Here is a 19,477-nt window from a genome sequence, read left to right as displayed (position 1 = left end):
TGCCAGCCTGCCCCTTCCAATGAAAGAAAAGGCTGTGTGGCCAGATGCAAGGATGGGCCCCTCCTGCAGGCGGCCCTCCTCCTCAGACAACCCCCCAAGGCTGGCCATTGCAGGAGCACGGTTCCTAGTGGCCTCCCACGGAGCTCCATCCCCACCAAGGGAGCTGAATTTTAATACTCCAAACACTCACTCCCTAAATGTGTATACTCTTTAACAGCAGTTAATCTTCAATTAAAATACCTAGAGCAGAAACTAAGATAACTGGTTTAAAAGGTAGAGCTTATTGACAATAAAAGTCTTCTTCATATTGCCTTTCTTTAAAAAAATCCACATATTAAAAATGTCATTTTTATGACTTGGTGGGGGAAAAAAAACCCATCTAGAATAATGAAGGCGAACAAAGGCCCAGGGAGCAGTCATTTTCCAGAGCCCATATGTAGCACCCTGATTACTATATCAGCCCTGTTCCCAGAGCAGAACGAGAGGCCGTGGGCAGGTGGCGGCCCTGGCTCTCCCCTCACTGACAGGGGAAGGGCAGGGGTGGCGCGGCACCTCTGGTCCCCATCCACCCTCCTGATTTGAAAGCTGCAGACTCCAACAGTCTATCCCTCCCTGACCTGCAGGGGCTGAGGCCCAGGGTGAGCATGGGTACACGGGCTGGGGCCTGGCACCCTGTGTCTGTGCTGATGGCCATGTGCCCACACACTGTCCCTCGGAGGCAGATCCCAGAGGTAGCCTGTGGCTGCAAGGCCCAGGGGAGGCAGGTATGCCCATGCGCTGACCTCCCCCTCACTGCTGCCCACTGAAATGCCCACATGCTTTCTGATGCTGGCTGCACTCCTGCTGCACACATGTCACCTGCTGGCCATGTGTCCACCTCAGCTCTCAGGCCTATGTGACCAAATGGGTCCCTAACGCCCAGCACAGGGCCAGGTACAAAGCAGGTGCCCACAAGTGGCCACATCCTGGTCCCTGGCCCTGTACCTACCTCACAGCTCTCAGTACCTCCCACCGCAACTGCCTCTTGGCTCACCGGCCATGGCCTCGGGCTCTCTGCAGTAGCCCCCTGGCCCAGTACTGTCTGGCATTGCTGCTGAGGGGCTGAAGGGCCTTGTCTAGTGGCACTGTGTGTCCTTTCTTCCAAAACACAGTCTGTGCCTCTGCCCTGCGCAGGTTACATCTCTTAGTGGCCATGGGCTCAGATCCTGCATTGTGGCTGGGTGGGGGCTGTTTTACACCTGGGACATGGTTCCCTCAGGTCTTGGAGTGCATAGGCCTCAGCTTGGAGCACCTCCAGCCAGGTGTCCCTCTACCCTCAGAAGCCTGGGCTCCAAGGGCTGGTGAGAATGGGTCTTGGGGACAGGGCCAACACCAGTGAAACAGAGCTGGTGTTTGTGTTTCTGCAGCAGTGTGAACGCCAGGACTCCCATCTGAGACATACCAGCGTGTGTACCAAAAGGACAGCTGTCAGGCCTCTTTCCCAGGTCTGGCCCTGCAGCAGCCAGGCCAGTACCCTGGGAAGGTGCTTGGCTCTGCAGGTGCCTGGCGGGTGGTGCACTGAACTTCAGTCTCCTTGTCTGTGAAATGGGTCCTGCCGTTATGATGGGGAGCGGGGAAGCCCTAAGAGAGGGCCTGAGATAGGGAGGGCCCTGGAAAGAAAGCCTCTTCTTTGTTTTTTAAATAAAGTATGTGGAAGCCTTAAAGGCCAGGTGCCTGGGCGCTGGGAAAAGCTGCCGCCTCCTGCTCCTTCCCACGGACACCCGGCTGCCACATGTGGGCCTCTGACAGCAGGGCTAGGCTCAGAGGAAGCCACTGTCTTCTGAAGACCCTGAAAGGCCAAGGGAAACCAGGGCCACAGGAGACAGCAAGCACCGGAGGAGATCTGGGGAGGGGGCTGGACCCACCACGCCCTTCCCGGCTCATGGTGCCCCACACCAGCCCGAGGGTACATGGAGCTGGCAGACAGCGAACCTAAGGCAGCACCCGAGCAGCCTGTGTGTGCTAGGCCCGGCCTCTGTCTTCCCTCACACACTCTCTCAGGTGGGCACAGGTGGGCTCAGAGGTGAGGTGGGAGCTGATGTGCACAGTGGCCTGGGCAGGATGCTGGGAAGGGAGCTTGGCGTGAGGGGCAGCCTTCTGTCACCTGCCTGGCTCTGCGTGGGGCCAGGGATGCTCTGGGTCAGGGCAGCAGTAATGGCACTGAGTGCCCATGGCAGCTAGGCCCTGAGCGAGATGCCACATGCCTTAGCCCATGGAGGCAGACTCTGTCCAGAATACAGGTGGATGGCAGGTTCTGTCATGGGTGAGCTGAGGCACCCTGGGTCCCCTTGCCTATGACGAGGGGACAATGACCCTGCCTCCCTGGGCAGGCCCCATCTGTGCAAGACAGCGTGCCTAGTGGGCAGGGCCCACATGTGGAACCCTGCTCCCTGGCGAGGAGCAACCAAATGACACGGCATGAATGACTTGCGTCAATTCCCACAGCCAGGGCATGGGGGGCTGGGCTTTGAACCTAGGCGGCCGGCTCCAGAACCTGCATCTGCAGTGTCTGCTGCCCTCACTGGGGACTGGTGCGGGTCTCTTCTTCCTAACTCCCACTCTGGGTTCCACATGCCCTGGCTCAGAGCCAAGAGGCTGACACTGGGCATGAGGGCTGCCAGAAGGCTGTTAGGAGCTGCAGATCCCTACCCCAGAGCACACAGCTCTGCCCTCAGCTGGCCACCTCACCCTTGCAAACTGGGTGAGGAGGAGCAAAGGATCACCACGCACAAAGACAGGACCCAGGGAAGCCATGGCTGGGGCACACTCAGGCACTCGCCCTTCTGGAAGCGCTTGCCGACTCCTTCCCATGGCCTCCACAGGGTGTCCATGGTGCCGGGCGCCTCCCTCTGGCACGGCACAAGCAGAACCTCCCTCCTGCATTTGTTGCTTGTCTGTCCGCCCATTATTGCCTTCCGAGCACCTGTTGGGCACCAGGTGCTGTCCCAGGATCTAAGGACTGCCTGAGTGGGCCAGGTGGGGCCGCTGTGCTGGTGGAGTCCACAGTCCAGGGGGTGTAAGACCCACACACACGTGTAGATAAATTGCAAAGGAATGAGAGAGCACCTGATAGGAACGGGTGTCAGGAACCAAACTTTACAAATGTGCCGAGAGAGAAGAGCCCATCGGTGAGGGGCAGAGAACTGGGAGCACTGGTTGGCTTCAAAGCGCTTACTCTATCACTCACTCCTGCCATGCCTGGGCTCCCCCACACCCTGAGCAGGCCTGGAGGGCACTACCATGACAGTTGTGGCCATGTCCTCCCTGCCTTCCCCAGATGGGCTTCCCCACTTGGTCACCAGCCAGGGCCTAGTACCTCAAAGTTGGAAACACCTTTGGGGGTTATCTGGGAGGCCACCCCAACCCAGGAGGTGTGGGTTCTTCTGTCTGTGGGGAAACAGATGGGAGGCTGGTGTCCTGAAGAACTCTCCATAGCTCGGGGCGGGAGACCATTTCATTTCTTGCCTTTTGGAAGTAACGAGCACAGCACCAGTCACTGCTTTAGAGGGCAAGGAACTGTGGTTTGGAGAATGCCGTGGCTGACCCAGGCCAGGGAGTCTGTGCATTCATTTAATCAAGAATGCTAGCAAGCGCCTACTCTGTGCAGGCATGCGCTGGAGGCAGGGCTGCAGAGGTGAGGGAAACACGCAGGCCCAGTGTGGGTGTTCTGGCGGGAGACAGGCGATGCCAACACATCCATGTGTCGTACGACAGGTGGTGCCAGCTGCTTGGGAGAGGGGAGTGTCAAGAGGGTGTTTTGCTCCTTTAGACAGTGATCAGCAAAGGGCCCAGGGTGGGATGACATCTGAACAGGGACTTGTGAGGGATGAGGACACCGGGAGGGAATAACACCCAGCCCGAGGGCACCGAGTAAAGGCCCCAAGGGCCAGCGCTGGGGCCAGCATGTGGGGAGAGCAGGAGATGGAGCTGGGGTGATCATGGGTTATGCAGGTGTGTTTATGTGGGTGCCTGAGTGGTGTAGAAAGTGGGGGCCCCTGCTAGATCTGCAGAGGGGCTGGGTCTGGCTCCTGAGAGCAGGGGCCCTCTGGCTGCCTCAGGCCCTGGGCGCAGACCACAGCACGGAGCAGGGAGAAGAGCTAGATTGTGGCCACTGTGTCCTGCATAGCTTCCAGCCCAGGCCTGCAGGACCCACTCCAGCATGACCGTCTGTAGAGAACAGCAAGCAAGGGCCTTGCTCTTTCAGACACAGAAGCTCAAAGCAACCAACATTCTGGGTTAGGTTTTTTCATTTGGCAAAGCTGATTCACATCTGTTTCACCCCCTTCTATGGTGGTCAAAGCTCTAACCCCCTCTACCTCCCAAAATACAGTGGCAAAGAGGCAAAAAGGTCCCTTCCCCACACGCACCCCTCCTGAGCCTGGCTGTGCTTGTTCCTGGGCCCATGCCCATCTCACAGCAAGCTCTCCCCGGCAAACGCCACCTCCTCTAGAGAGTACACGTTAGCTGAGCAGACAGGTGAAAGGATGAATGGGGAGAAGTGACTGCACAGATCACTCCACCGAGTGACTCCAAGTCCCACTTTTGTGTTAATCATGACTTTGAATTGTCACAACAACGTAAATTATATCCAGGAGGAACAGTCCCAACTATGGGACCGTTCATGAGTCAAAGCACTTTCACAAGACGCAGATACATGTGATGATATGAGAAAAATTTAGGGCCAGTGCCTTCTATTTTAAAATAGGTTGTGTGGTGGTAGCATACCCATGACACGGGCCTCCCTGCCTCCAGGACCCAAATCCAAATCCATAGCATCTTACGGGTGCCACCAACACAGCCACCCCTGCAACCAGACTCCCACTTTCTGCTACCAACATGGAAAGAAGGTGGGACTGGATCCATGTGGGCTAGGCTTGACCGGCTAGGTGCTTTCTCAAGCTAGTTAGTTCACATCTGGGGCCTGCCCTGCCCGTTCCGTGGGAGCAGCCTCAGTCCACACCGTTGTCACTCTGCTGGCAGACGAGGCTCTCGGGGTTAAGCCAAGGTCTTCCTTTCCCAGGGTTGAGCATGCCATGCTCCCTGTTGGGGTGGGTCCGTGAAACAATCGTGTCCAGTGAAAACCAAAAACCCTCCCGATCTTCCTGTAACTGGACTTGTTTATAAATCAGGCTTCCTGCAGCCAGGCCGCCAGCCCCACCTAGCAGTGTGGGCTCAAGGATGGTCGGGGGCTGTTCCCAAGTGCCCAAGGTAGGCCTCTTCCAGGGGGATGGCCAGAAACCTGGGCTCTAGGCCTGGCTTTACCACCAATCACTGTGTGACTTAGGAGGCTGTGTGGGCCCTCTGGGTGGAGTCCTCATCTGGCAACCAAGGCTGAACAGAAAATCTGTGTCTGAGATGGCTGAGACGGTGCCAGGCAGGACCACGCTGTGGGGGGGGAACGTGGAATCAGATGACCTCCTGTGTTCTGTTATGCCCGCCCATCCCCAACCAAAATGCCTACCAGAGTGGCGGGCGGCCTGACTTGTCTTCCTCCTCTGCAGGGCTGTGAGGTCCTCGGGTGAGTGTCAGCACCCTTGCTGCTCCAGGCATCAGCACTCTCTCCTTAGCTGGGTTAAGATGCCTTGCCGCAGTGCCTCTGCCTGCCTGCCTCTCTCCAGCCTCCATCCCCATGGCTCCGGCCATAGGGATACCGCAGGCTGCCTCAGCCCAGGGCATGCTGGCTCCCTTGCCTGGAAGTCCTGCCCCACAGACTGCCCTTCAGGTGGCAGCCCCAGTTGACTACCTCTTGTGGCTCCTGGGTCCCAGCACCGCATGAGGCACAGGGACAGTCCAGGCAGTTCCTCAAGCTCCTAACCCAGAAATCAAGAGTGGGTGTCAGATGAACTGGAGAGGCCCTGAAGAACCAACAGAAGACCTGCTGCTTGGGGACCCTCCACCTCTAGTCAGGAAACCAAGACAGACAGCCCTTCTCCATTTCACAATTTCTGGACTGAGTTTCAAAGAACACCCCTGCAAGGGTTCAGGGACTAGAGGCAGCAGTTGGCCTCTCTGCTGGACGCTCTGGCTGGCACCACTGAAAGCACACAGTTGACCAGGAGAAGGCCTCGAAGAGGCAGAGGGATGAGGGGTGCAGGCAGACTACACCAGGGAATGGGCCTCACACAGCAGTGGTCTCACTCAGCAAACTCAGGAGGCCCGGACCAGGCCAGTCCCTCACTGGAGAGCAGTGGGTGCTGCAGTGGAGACACAGCCCACCTGGGCACACATATCACAGGCAGCCGGAGGCTCAGACCCCACCTAAAGGGCAGTTACAGAGCGTGGACCCTGGCCAAGCCCGCTGCTGGTGGCTGGGGACTCGTGGCAGGCAGATTGTTCCCTGTTCCCCACCTTGGAGGAGCTCGAAGGCAGAGATGGACTGCAGACAAATTGAGGGGCCCGAGAAGCGTTGTTGGGAAGCACTGGAGGGGGACTTGGCATGCAGGCGGCTAGCTGGAGTCAGAGGAGGTGGCGCTGGAGGCGAGGTAGTGGAGGCGGGGGCAAGAGGCTGCCAATAGGGCTGGGCCCCTTCTGTGGCTGTCCCCAAGGAAGGCGACCAAACTGGATATTTAAAAAGGGAAGATGACCCAGCCATCCCATTACTGGGTATATACCCAAAGGATTATAAATCATGCTGCTATAAAGACACGACACATGCACACGTATGTTTATTGCGGCACTATTCACAATAGCAAAGACTTGGAATCAACCCAAATGTCCATCAGTGACAGACTGGATTAAGAAAATGTGGCACATATACACCATGGAATACTATGCAGCCATAAAAAAGGATGAGTTCGTGTCCTTTGTAGGGACATGGATGCAGCTGGAAACCATCATTCTTAGCAAACTATCACAAGAACAGAAAACCAAACACCGCATGTTCTCACTCATAGGTGGGAACTGAACAATGAGATCACTTGGACTCAGGAAGGGGAACATCACACACCGGGGCCTATCATGGGGAGGGGGGAGGGGGGAGGGATTGCATTGGGAGTTATACCTGATGTAAATGACGAGTTGATGGGTGCTGACGAGTTGATGGGTGCAGCACACCAACATGGCACAAGTATACATATGTAACAAACCTGCACGTTATGCACATGTACCCTAGAACTTAAAGTATAATAATAATAATAAATAAATAAATAAATAAAAAAGGGAAGATGCTATGAGCTGGAGCAATGGAAAGAGGAACAGAGCTCAGAGAAAGGACTTTTTCCTCAGGTCGTGGTTCTGCCACTGCCAGTTCAGAGGACCTGGTGGGTGTAGGCTCCGGACAGGGCTTCCCAGGGGCTGGCCGGGCCGCTAGGCCTCCTTCTCCCAGCACCCTCATGGCTGCACCTTACTTGAGTTTCCAGGTCTCTGCTGATGGCACCCTCATGCCTAAATAGCCATCCAGTGCCTCCCCACGCCCATCTAGAAAAGGCTGGCTAAGACCCACTTGCTCCAGGAAGCGTTCCACGCTGCCTGAGGCAGGCACATCAGGTGGGGGCCGCCAGGGCTCCAAACATGCAAGCGGGGCTCCACACACTTGCAGGGCTTGAGTGGGCCTCCATATGCACACAGGACTCCATAGGTGTGCATTCCTTTCCCCAGCCCCAGTGAAGCCCATAGGGAGGGGTTTTGGTGGTGCCACAGGGGCCGGCCCAGCCTGGCACTGCCATCCGATGCTGAGCACACGTGACAAAGACCCTTCTTCATGCCAGTCCATAGCCTCCTCTCCCATTCTGGGCTGAGCTGAGGAGAGGCCAGCAGCTGACTCAATCCAGGCTAGCATCTGTTCTCCCTGGGGTAGATTTCTTGCACCCTCAGAAGGCCCACCCGAGCCCCACTTCACGCATCAAAACTCTCCAACACCCCCTGGACTTCCCAGATCTTTCTTGGCATCATGACTTTTGCCAGCCTGGACTCATGCGCCTTTGTGTCTCGCCACACAGCACCTTCATTTCTGAACTGTGAAGAAGGTGTGTACTTATCTTTCTTAAACAGTCAGAACTATTGAGAAACGCCAGGACATGTGGATATTTTTATGAAAGCAAAACTCAAGCATATGCCGGGCAGATGGGTCCGACCAGAAGGGACAGAACACTGCCTCTGTCCTCAGGAGCCAGTTCTTGAGCCAAAGCCCCCCTCAGTCCATGGCTCCCATACCCCTGTGACTCCTGCAGCCCCTGCGGCCAGATGCAGTACCAGTGGAGGAGCACAGGGCCAAGGAGGGTGGCTGGTGGTGCCAGTCCTGAGGGAGCTGCCCACGTGCCACCAGGCAAGTTGTCCATCCTCCTCACCTGGGCCCTGTGGCAATTCACAGAGCCAGGCCTATGAAGGCTGAGCACCTGGCAGCCCTGCCTGGGAGGAGGCTGCAGAGGCCAGCATATGATGTGGTTTGGATGTCTGTCCCCTCCAAATGTCATGTTGAAATATGACCCCCAATGTTGGAGGTGGGCCTGGGGGGGGTATTAGGTCATGGGCACAGATCCCTCGTGAGTGGCTTGGTGCCCTCACCACAGTGATGAGTTCTTGCTCTGTGAGTTCGTGTGAGAGCTGGTTGTTTAAAGGAGCCTGGCACCTCCTTCTCGCTGTCTTGCTTCTTCTCTTGTCATGTGATGCATCTGCTCCCCTTTTGCCTTCCACTATGATTGTAAGCTTCCTGAGGCCTCATCAGAAGCAGATATGGGTGCCATACTTCCTGTACAGTCTACAGAACTGTGAGTCAAATAAGCCTGTTTTATATGTATATAAATTATCCAGTCTCAGGTGTTCCTTTATAGCAATGCGGACTCACACAGCATCCATGGGGCCTGGCTTTGCCACCATGAGGGTCTGGTCTCACCACCCTCAGCTGTGGTGTCACTTGTCACCGCATACCCCCACCACCTGTCTCAGCTGATACCACATCACACAGGGCTGGGGGCCCTGGGGAACTGGAGGGGATGTGCTCAGCATGGACAGAACACCCTGCTTTTCAAGAGAAACTGGAAATCTGGATTTTTACATGAAAAGTCCTGATTTTTGAGAAAATTTTCAGGGCATAGGTAGCCTGCAGCCTGCTAGGGTATGGACCCAGCTTGTAGGACAATTCTTTCTCTCCCTGGGGTAGATTTTGTGCACCCTTGGAAGGCCCACCTGAACCCTACTTCACCCACCAAAACTCTTGAATCTCCCCCAGGACTTCCCAAATCTTTCTCAGCATCACTACTTCTGCCATGCCCATTGCCACCACTTCGACTACTTACTAAAGATTTCTTCAGGTCAACTGGTCAATTCATCTAACTCAATTAGAGAACATTCTATGCTGCCATAATCAACATGTAACTGTGAACATTCTTTGTGGGCTTGTTTGTGGACTACCTAGAGTCATCCTGCACACGCCCAGGGTGGATGTGAGCAGCCCACTTGGGGAACTGCTGCCCATGTTCCACCGTGGGACGTTCCCTCCCTTAGAACCAGGCCCCCTAGGACTGTTCTGGGCTGACCTGCCTGTCGGTGTTGTGCCCCAGGCCTCAGCCTCCTGCCTCTTGCTCCTCTGCCCAGATTCAGGCTAGGGAGCTGAGGGCTGTGGGCAGAGGGCCAGCCTCATGAGCCTGATTGTGAGTCTGGGTGAGGCCCTTGCACTCTCCAAGCTTAGCCAATGAGTGGTGGAATGGAACTCATAAGTCAATGAGGCAACTCATATGAAACAGTCAGCACGTGCCGGGCACGTAGTAAATGTTAGTGGCCACTGTTGTTCCCATCGGGGCTGGTGCATGGCACAGCTCACTGAGCTGTGTGTGGCAGGACACCCTGCAAGCCACAGCCGCACTCACAATCTGCTGCCTGTGGGTCAAAGTTGACCCTTAGGTATGTTTGGTTTGGCCTCTTCATGTGCTTTAAAAATTGTGGACTAGTTGTCAACATTTTAAAATGTGGGCCTGCATTCCCAGGCAGCAGGCAGCTTGAGGTGAGCACAGGCTGCCCCTTCAGACAGGACATGTGGTCCCCATACACCACACCCTGCTCCCCACTGCAGTCCCCCAGTCGGGCTACTCTCCTGCGCTGCCTGCCTGACCCCTGTGGCCAGCTCTGAAACCTACAGGGTTGGGTATTATTGTAGGTCTGAGCTGTAGCAGCCACTGGGACTGCTCTGGAGAGCCTGGAGGCGTCCAGACTGCATGCCACACCTTGGGGTGGCCCAGGGACTTTCTCTGGAGGAGGAGGGAGCTGGGCTAGGACAAGGTGCCTGGCAGTTGTGCCTCTGCCATTCCTTGTCCTGGGCCAGGAAGCCTGACACCTATGGGCTTCGGTAAAATCATAATGGTAGGACAGTCTGCCTGTATTGCTCTTCCCACATTCAAACAAAACCCAGTATGGGTTTCCAGGAAGATAGCAGGGGGCAGCTGGGGGGTCTGGGACCTGTCCCACCACTGTTGCTTTTATGGGGGCAACCCGGGGCCAGCCCTGCACCACTTTGGTCCTCAGTCATTTCCTCTGTAGAAGGGGGATAGATAATACCACCTCCCTTGGCAGACAGTGAGGAGGAGTTAGTGAGGAAACCCCCATGCACTAGCCCAGCAAATGCCTGGGAAACAGCGGCTGAATGAAGTTAAAGCTCTGTTCCTCTGATGTGGTCCCTCAACGAGTTCTTGACCTTGGACATGTTCCCTCTCCAGCCTCAGCTGCATTCCCTGGGGGCTCAGGGGTACAGCTGCCTCAGGCTCTGTACCCTCCACTCCATCCCCAGCAACAGGCATGCTTGTGCATGCGTGCATGTGAGAATGCTGGGAGAGATGGGTGCCTGCCTACAGGGCTCCGGTGAGGCCCCCACGAGCTAACAATGCCACCTGTGCAGGTTGAGTCCTGAGCACTTCACCCCCACACCCACTCTGCTCTGGTCTGCTCACCCCATTCTCCTGGCAGCTGGACCCCACAAATCACCTCTGAACCAGTCCACTCATAACATGGCCCATGAGGTCTTCTGGAGGCTCCATTAGGCTGCTGCAGGGGAAACCCCGACCTCTTCCAGCATTTAGGTATCTGGTTCCCTTGTGTAGCCCTCTACAGCCCAGGCACTCTGAGCAGCAGTGGCACCTTCTCTCCTGGCCGTCTCTCCACCCTCCTCCAAGATGGAACTCAGTACTGCCTCCTCTAAAAAGGCCTCTTCCTTAGCTAGGCTCTGTGCCTGTGCTTCCTGGGGCTCACCACTTTCACCAGAGATCAAAAAGAACTATATTAGCTTGGGAGTAGAATCTAGCTTCCATGGCATTTTTGAAATATTTGAACTACCAACTCACCTTTAAAATCAGGACATTTGACATACAGTTCTGAACTTCTAGTTTGTCTTGAAAAGCTAGAAGACCTCTCTTTGGATTCCTACCCTGCAACAGTGGGCTGGCGTGGGCCTGTGCTGCGCCCTGGGCATGCCAGCTACTCTCTGCCACCGCTCATGTGCTGCTTCTTGTACCCGAGACTGGCTCCCCCCTCATTTCTGTCACCTGCCTGTCCCTTGAAGGCATCTGTATCTGAGTCTGAGCCCCTCCTGTCCCAGCCCTATGGCCCCAACACCTCTGACTCAGGGCCTGGCACGAGGCCAGGAAGGGGGTGGTGCCTGCCAAGTGCTGGCTGATGCCTGCCAGGCCAGGGCACAGCCACCTTGCTCTCTTCCTCCAGGAAACCCAGTGTAACACACAGCCAGGAGCTCAGGCCCTGAACCCAGACTGCCAAGATCCCGACCCCAGTCCAGGCACAGATCAGCTGTATGGCTTCATGAAAGACATATGACTTTTCTGCACCTTAGCCTCCTCGTCTGAAACATGGGAACAGGTTTGATGTAAGGTCCAAGTGAGTTCACATAACAGAAAGTGCTTAGAACAGCGGTTGGCACAAAGTGAGGTCTAAAGAATGTTCACTATTTTTATTCCTCACCCGAATCACCCCACCCCATTCACTGAGCACACCTTCCCCATATTCACGGAGCACTTATTGTGCCCTGGGCCCTGTTCCAGGGGTGGGGGTCCAGCATGGTGTGAGTTACATCTGCAACGGGGACAGGCTTGTAATAGATGAATACAGGAGAAAGTTTCCGATAGCGCTAGATGCTAGGAAGGCAGTACAGCAAAGAGACAGAGGGACGGTGCTGGGTTCGGGGGTGCTCTTTTGGAAGGGGTGTTCAGAGGGGCCCAAGGAGGCAGTGTGGGAACTGGAGCCTCAAAGGCAATGAGATCTGAGGACCAGGGGGCAGGGCTCCACTCAGGTCTTCCAGGAGGCAGGGAGGGGCCAGGGGAATGGGGGCATCTTCAGCCAAGGCAGCCTGACATCTCAGGGAGGCAGCAGGTGACCGCCCAGCACAGACTCCTCTGCCCGCTCCCTTGTGTGGACAAATGAGCTGGGTTGAATTTCCCTCCAGGGTCGGGGGAGTCAGGGAACCTGGAGAGAGAAGAGTAGGGGTTACTTTTTCTTCTCTCTCTCCCTGTTTTTTTTCAGGCTCATCCTAGTATGGCTCTGAGACTACAGAGGGGAAAAGGGCAAGAGTTGAGAGTGGCAGGAATTTATGAGCTCAGAGTTCAGGCTGCCTTTGGCAGGGGTGGGGGGAAGAGGGCTCCTTTTGCCAAAACAATATTTAATTTTTTTAAGGCAGCTACAAAGCCATGATTAAGCTCGGGGTCCTGAAACAAGCCCATAAAATCGAAAAATATTTATCTGGAAGGGTGGCAAGTCCAATAAAAGTTTATGAATGTTTTACAACTGCCCTGTCAGGAAGCTGGCCTCTCACTCACCTCCCCCCCTGTCAAAAACACACCACACACACAAATGTGTGCACATGCACACACATACATGGACACACACAGACGCAGGCGCACCTGCATGGAGCCGAGCTCACACAGTTCCTGCTGGTGCCGCATCCGCTGGGCGCACACAGCCTGCTCTGAGACAAGGGCATAGGGCTGCCTCTCCCTGCATGCTCCCTGCTCTGCTGAATCCTGGCACAGCATGTCTGCCCTGGGCTGGCTGGCACCCAATTTCCCATGACACTTGCCTCAAGGCCCAGGAGTCTGAAGGAAGCGTTTCTGATTTGAGGCCTTGGATTTCTCTCCACAAGCAGCCCAGAGGGGCTTACAGAGAGGTCATGATGGGCCCGGCTTTCTTCTTCATAACAACCCCAGGAGCTGGGCGTCATAGTCCCCATTCCAGAGAGCAGGAGACTCAGAGAGGAGAGAGCCTTGCCTGGGGCCACCTGGGAAGTGGCTTCACAGAACCACATTCGGGCTTGTCTCCAGGGTCTCCTCCCATCCCGAGGTAGTGGATGGCGTCCTCACGTGGCCCAGAGTACTTGCACTCCACTGTTCTTCCCCCTGCTCCCTGCTGCCCCAGCCACAGGCCCTTTGGCTCTTTCCTTTCCCATCTCAGGGAAAGGAACATCTTTGTGAAGATCCCTCCCAGAATGCCCTCCCTGTTGCCCTGTAGACTCTAAACTCTGGGCCAGGTCTCCTGGCTGCTGCTTCCTTAGAAGTGCCCTGCATTTCCTGCAGGCCCTACAAAGATGCCCCTTCTGTGTCAGACCTGCCCTCTTCCTCCGTGGCATGCAGCTGCACGGAAGCTCACGCTCCTGAGCCTGACCAACTACCCCTTCTGTGGAAGCTCCAGGAAGCAGGCCCAAAGCTGTCTCTCTTGCCACTGAGTCCTAGCCTGAGCTGAGGGTTGGCACGCACAGGCGACTGACACATGAATGCACAGACCTGGGGCTCCAGAGTCTGGTGCTGCAGACGGCCGCTCTGGCACTGTTCAGGCCGAATGGAACTCATCCTGGCCTTGACCCAAAGCCTGTTCTTGCCTCATGAGACATCATCCCACTCATGGGGCAAGGCCCAGTCCCCAAAGCCAGTTTCCAAATCTTTGACCTGGTCATTTATTTCTAGCAATCGGCAATCATCCCTTTTTAACAACAATAAAGATGACCACTCAGGGAGAGGGCCAACTACACACCAGCCACCCAACCCATTCATCTCCACCTGCTTCCCATTTCCTCTTCACAGGCTGCAGAGCTATCAACAAACTGCCCGGGGGCACTTAACCCATGGTCCATTCAAACCCAAGGGTGTCTGACTCCAAGTCATGGACAGGAGGTGGTCTGCAGCAGGAAATCACATGGAGCAAGCCAGGGGTCTGGCTTTCCAACTAAATGCCCAGGTTTCCCTTCGCCCCACAGCAAAAGCCAATCAGAAATCCCAGTTCCACTCTGCTCAGGGGAGGCCCGAAGATTCCCTGTCAAGGCCTGATATTTTGGGTTGATCCTAGGCCTCCAAGAAACCAGGCTGAGCATGAGCTTCTGGGGAGAAAGTGGCTCTGATAATCAGATGGCTGCATCCGTCACCCGGCGGGAAAGGCGAGTCAGGTAACACAGTGCTGGTGGTGGAGGGGCCGGTACCACGGCCTGGCAGGGCCCCTCCGCCCACAGGTGCACGTGTCCCAGCACCAGGCGACCCTACTTGCCTAGAGAAACCCTCTTATTCTTCTCTGCATTGTGGAGACGTGGACACAACCCACCCGACAGGCCACAGGTGTACAAATTGGTTGATTTGGACTATGGGATAACATATAGCAGTCAAACGGAGTCAACCAGAACCGCTGACTAGAACGGCAAGTTCCACAAAGAAAACAGCAGTGTTCTAATAACACCTGGGTCAGTGTGAAACCACGAACCCTCCAGGCTTCTCGGGAGGCCACCCTGTGTAAGGAAAGTGTGAAAGCTGTGCATGTGTGTGAGTCCACCAGCCGAGGACAGCAGGGTGGAGGGCTTGAGCTGTACATTTCACATCCCCCAAACAAGATAGGGGAAGGGTGTGAAGAGAGATGAAGAGAGATAGAAGGATGTGCCAGAAAGTTCACATCTGTTTGATCTTGCTGGTTACAGGGCTGTCTACTGTACTCTGCATGGTGAAAGTTTTTCACAGTTCAAAACAAATTTTATTTTTTTAGAAAATCAAATAGTGATGAAAAGGGGATGGGAGAACAGGGGAGGTAAGATATAAAAGTCCCAGGTGTGCTCCTGGGCAGTCTCTGTCTAAGCATGAGGCTCTTGGGGCCTCGACTCTTGTCCAGTGGGGATCGGGGCACCCACCTCGGGCAGTCATCAGGAGAACTGGCACCAAGCACCTTGTACCCAAACCACCTAGAGTCCAGCTGGGGCTCTGTGGTCAGGCCCTGCTGTAGACACCCACTAACGACACGAGACCAATGATCACAACTTGCTCCCTATACCTTACATGCCGGCCTCAGAAGCCATAGGTCAGTCACCCAACACACAGGGACCGAGCCCCTACTATGTGCCGACACGAGGTGGAGCAGGGCCTGCAGTGTGGGCCCAGAGAGGCTGGCCACACAACTCATTTACGGGAGTCCCTGGGCATTCATCCACCTCTGTGATGGAAAAGCAGTTGGTGTGTGGGGACAGCTGACAGGACCCGACCTCATCTGGGGTGAGGGAGGGGCTCCTGGGAAAGTTCTGTGACCCCATGAAGACACTCCTTGGAAAGTCCTCAGTTTCCCTTTTGTTTCTGTACTTCCTTCTCAATCATTCCCAGATCACAGGGCCTCCGATTGCTGCAAAGAAAGATACCCCTAGACAGCCTCTTTCTAGGGGCCCCAGAGACATGACAGCCACAGTGAAGGCCCTGGCACTGCCCTGTGTGACATGGGACCATACCCAGGGAGAGGCCAGCCAGCAGATGGTTTCTGTCCATTAGGCTGTGTTTATGTTAATTGCAGATATTTTTAACGTATTGTGTTACTCCATCCATCTTTGTGAACGGTCCGTCTTGTAAAATTCTTTTAATTATGTTATTTTTTCTTGCCTATCTTTATCATCTACAATTATTTATAATATCATTGTCTTTGTTTCAAACGCTGGGTATAAACACTGTTGTAACAGTTCTTCGATGGGGTTCATATAATTTTTACAATTGCTTTGAAATACTTCAATGGCCAAAGGGGGAGGAGGCTGGCTATTCGTCTGGGGAAAAAAGGACACCCCGAAGTGCTCTCTGAGCTTGGTAAAGGTGCTCCTCTGTCAGGACGGCTTCCAGGAGAGGCTGGCCCTGTCAGGGCGTTCCTGCGCTGGGTGGGGGTTGGCGGCAGCTAGCTGGCTGCTGGATTAGGTTTCAGAGCTGCCATCCCTACAGACATTGGGGCAAGATCCACAAAGGGCAGTGGCGGGCTAAGACACCCAGGAGAAAGATGGATGGTTTGTTTTCATTTTTATAGGGATTTTCTGAAACCTCAACTTTCACCCCTCACCTCTCTTCAACTCTTTTCTCCCAACCAAGCTGTTTTCCAGAGTCTCCCTGGCTGACCAGCCAGCCACATGGGACAGAACCCAATGGAATGCCCAGGATTGCCTGTGGAGAGTTTGCCCTCATCTTGGGGGTCACAAGTACATCCACGCTGCCCTGACAAAGTTGGCTTCAGGCCTCCCTGTGGGGCGGGAGTGGGATGAGCTGTCTGGGAACAGCCAGCAACTTGGAGAAGTCAGCTGTCAGAGTCAGGATGGCCTGCAGCTGGGGCCAGCAGCCAGCCTGGGGGTGTCAGGCACAGGAGAGAGGGCTGCCTGAGTCCTGTGCCAGCTTTCCCACACTTGTCATGAATTCTCAGGGGCTCCTACGAGCAGCTCACCAGGCCCCCAGACCACTAGTACCACCACTGTCCACAAACACCCCTCCATCCTAGTTTCCTCAGGTCAAACACTCTCAGTGGCTCCCTGCTGCCTGGAGGTGGGCTCATCTCCCTCCTTGGTTGGGGTGATAGGCCCTGGGGATGCAGTGGCGCACAGATCCAACATGATTCCTGTCCCAGGCAGGAGGTCACAGGCTGCCCTTGGATTGAACAAAGACTGACTCTTCTTTTAAGGCTCCAAGAAACCTCCCCTACTCTTCTGGGTGGTGGCTCCCTCCTGCAGGGCCTCAGATGGAGGAGGACTGTTGGAGTGCCCACGCATGACAGGCCCTGGGTCTGGGCTCTGGGTTCGTGACTCAGCATAGGGCCAGGCACACAGGGCATCTGGACGAGAGATGCAGGTGCTGTGGAGGACAAAAGCCATCTTGGTAGACATGTCTCTGGATTGCACAGGGTTGGGGTGACAAGTATACACTATGGAGATCTGCAGGTCAGAATCCAAGAGGTACTCTAGTCCCCAGTGTAGGAGCTTGAAGTGGGAAATTTTGGCAGACAGTCATAAAGATGCCAGGCTGTGAACTGCACCCTTTTCTCCACTTACGTTCTTCTTCTGAATCTCTTTAAAGCAACTTGGATATGGCAAAATGGTTGACTTTACCAGTTATCAAAGAAATGCAAATTAAAGACACTGAGATGTCATTTGCCATGTAGGAAATTAGCAAAGATAAATAACACAGGGGTGCCTATGCTGGTGAGGGGTAGAGAATAGATACCTTCACTCACTGCTGACGGAAGTATAAAATGGCGCTGTACTTTTGGGAATCACTTTGCCAGGAACTCTCAATAACTTTTTAAATGTGATGTTTTCATTTTAAAAATTAGAACACTTCAGCTTCTGAGACTCCATCTTAAGAAAATACCCTACATATTAAAACAGAGATTTATAAACAGAGACGTTCCCACCAATGTTATTTACAAGAGATGGAACATCCACAGATGCTTAAGTAGCCCAATAAGGCCTTGGCAAGGTTGGTTACTGTTACGCTGCATTGAAAACAATGGCCATATGACTGAACACAACTCTCGCTATGTGCTGAGCATGTGCTGAGTGTTGCGTGTGGTTTTACATTTTACTGGACATTTTGACCTTGGAGCATCCCCACCTAGGGCACCTCCAGTATCCATTTTACAGGTGAGGAAACTAAGGCTCAGCGAGGTCTGGTTGGTTATCTGGGTTGCAGACCCGGTAACTAATAGTGCTGGGATTTAGATCAAGCTCTGTCCGAGCCCAGAGCCCAGGCTCTTAATCACTACATGGTTCAACTTCCCTTGAAGACCACAGAGTAAAACAGTAAAAGAAAAAAAAAATCAGTTTGTGTAATAAATATTGATTGAAAAGAATCAGACACAAAATTGTATACACCATATAATCTCAATTACATAAAAAGATGGCTTTGCAGAGAAAAGACAGAAGAAACTAAGTCAAAATATGAATAAAGGGACTATGGGAGACTTCTTTTTATTTTTCTTTAATATGCAAATCTCCTTGAATGAGTATTACTATTATACATTTAGGTTATTAAAAAAACAGTTTGTGAGGTTTTTTCAAACAAGTTTGGATGGAAATAAACGTCTGGGGCCAGGCCCTGACTCCTGAGTGGGAGATTGTGCCGCTGTTGGGCACGAAGAAGCCATGGGGCCTTCTGAGGCCAGAGGCCTTCTTCCCCCAGGTGACAGAGGGAAATTAGCCCACAGGGTGAGGGTTCCCCAAACCCTTGGGTGCAGAACAATAACCTATTCCTGCCCTAGGTTCTGACATTAAATCTTTCCGCTTTCACAAGGATCATGACATACTGCTGACTCTGCTGAGACTTCTGAGTCCCAGTTAGGCACTGGTGAATCCTGATATGCTCAATGCTTGGCCAGAAGGATCATCTTTCCACCACACAAGTCAGTGTGCCAAGGCTGATGAGGATAAGTGACGTATTTGCAACTGGGATGGTCACTGCTACTGGGGAGAGGAACAGTTTCCAATGGCTAAAGGGACAGGGGTCCTTCAAATCCCACCATGAACATACCTGAGAAAACACAGTTTACTTGGGGCCTGACAGCCGATGGGTGGGTCCCTGGAGACACTGGGAGACTCAGTCCAGCCCTCAACCTAGAGAAGCTCACCTCTGGGGAAGAAGCCCCAGCAGTCCAGAGTGCTCAGGGAATGAAGCTGGTCCAGGATGCTGCGGGGCCCTGGGGAGGGCTGTGGCTGAGCAGGTTAGGGTGATGATGATGGTAAGGCCATGTCAGTGGTGAGGAAAGCCCGAACACAGTGCCTGGGCATTCCTGCTTGCAGCAAACACCTGCTGTTTCCATGTACTTCTAGTAACAGCCCCTGGTTTTCCTTGGGGATGCAGGGTTGCAAAAGGGTGCATCCTTGGTGCCAAGAGGAGCACATGACCCAGGCTGGCCAGAGAACTGTGCATGCCCCAGGCTCCCATGCTGGTTTGGGAATGGTGTGGGGCTCTAGGACTTTGGTGGGGTTACTTGGAAAGAGGCACCCTACTCCACTGGACTTGTAGCTGGAAGACCACCTATGGAGAAGCCTGCCTGGGACAGCTGCCTGGAGGAGGGCACAGCTGAGTCCTGGGATCAAGCACCCACCTCTGAACTTCAGGCACACGGGTCAATTGAGGTAAGGTTCTGTCACCTGCAACTGAGGCTTCAACTACCCCATTTCTCAGTCCCACCCAGCTTAAATAAAGGGTGGTGTTTATATAAAGGGTGTGTGGTGGAGATCACAGGA

General features: G+C 54.3%; 1 protein-coding gene across 6 annotated transcripts in view; it reads right to left on the bottom strand.

Annotated features, from left to right (window-relative positions):
* The window catches only part of EEFSEC (eukaryotic elongation factor, selenocysteine-tRNA specific), a 256,589-nt gene that overhangs the window by 13,611 nt on the left and 223,501 nt on the right, over positions 1-19,477 (bottom strand). The window contains exon 6 of one of the 6 annotated variants that reach the window (XM_009181369.4): positions 7,138-12,438. The exons of 2 other annotated variants lie outside the window; for them this stretch is intronic. In XM_009181369.4, coding sequence (XP_009179633.1) covers positions 12,182-12,438 — 257 coding nt within the window. In that variant the 3' untranslated portion in view covers positions 7,138-12,181. Of the gene's footprint in view, positions 1-7,137; positions 12,439-19,477 lie in introns of those variants that run through there. 3 more of the 6 variants (XM_009181368.4, XM_031663066.1, XM_009181367.4) reach the window with 3 other exon arrangements.

Source organism: Papio anubis, chromosome 2 (assembly GCF_008728515.1).
Source record: "Papio anubis isolate 15944 chromosome 2, Panubis1.0, whole genome shotgun sequence".
NCBI classification, from domain to species: Eukaryota; Metazoa; Chordata; class Mammalia; order Primates; family Cercopithecidae; genus Papio; species Papio anubis.
Note: the sequence above shows the minus strand (reverse complement) of the source record. Positions and strands in the feature narration are given on the sequence as shown.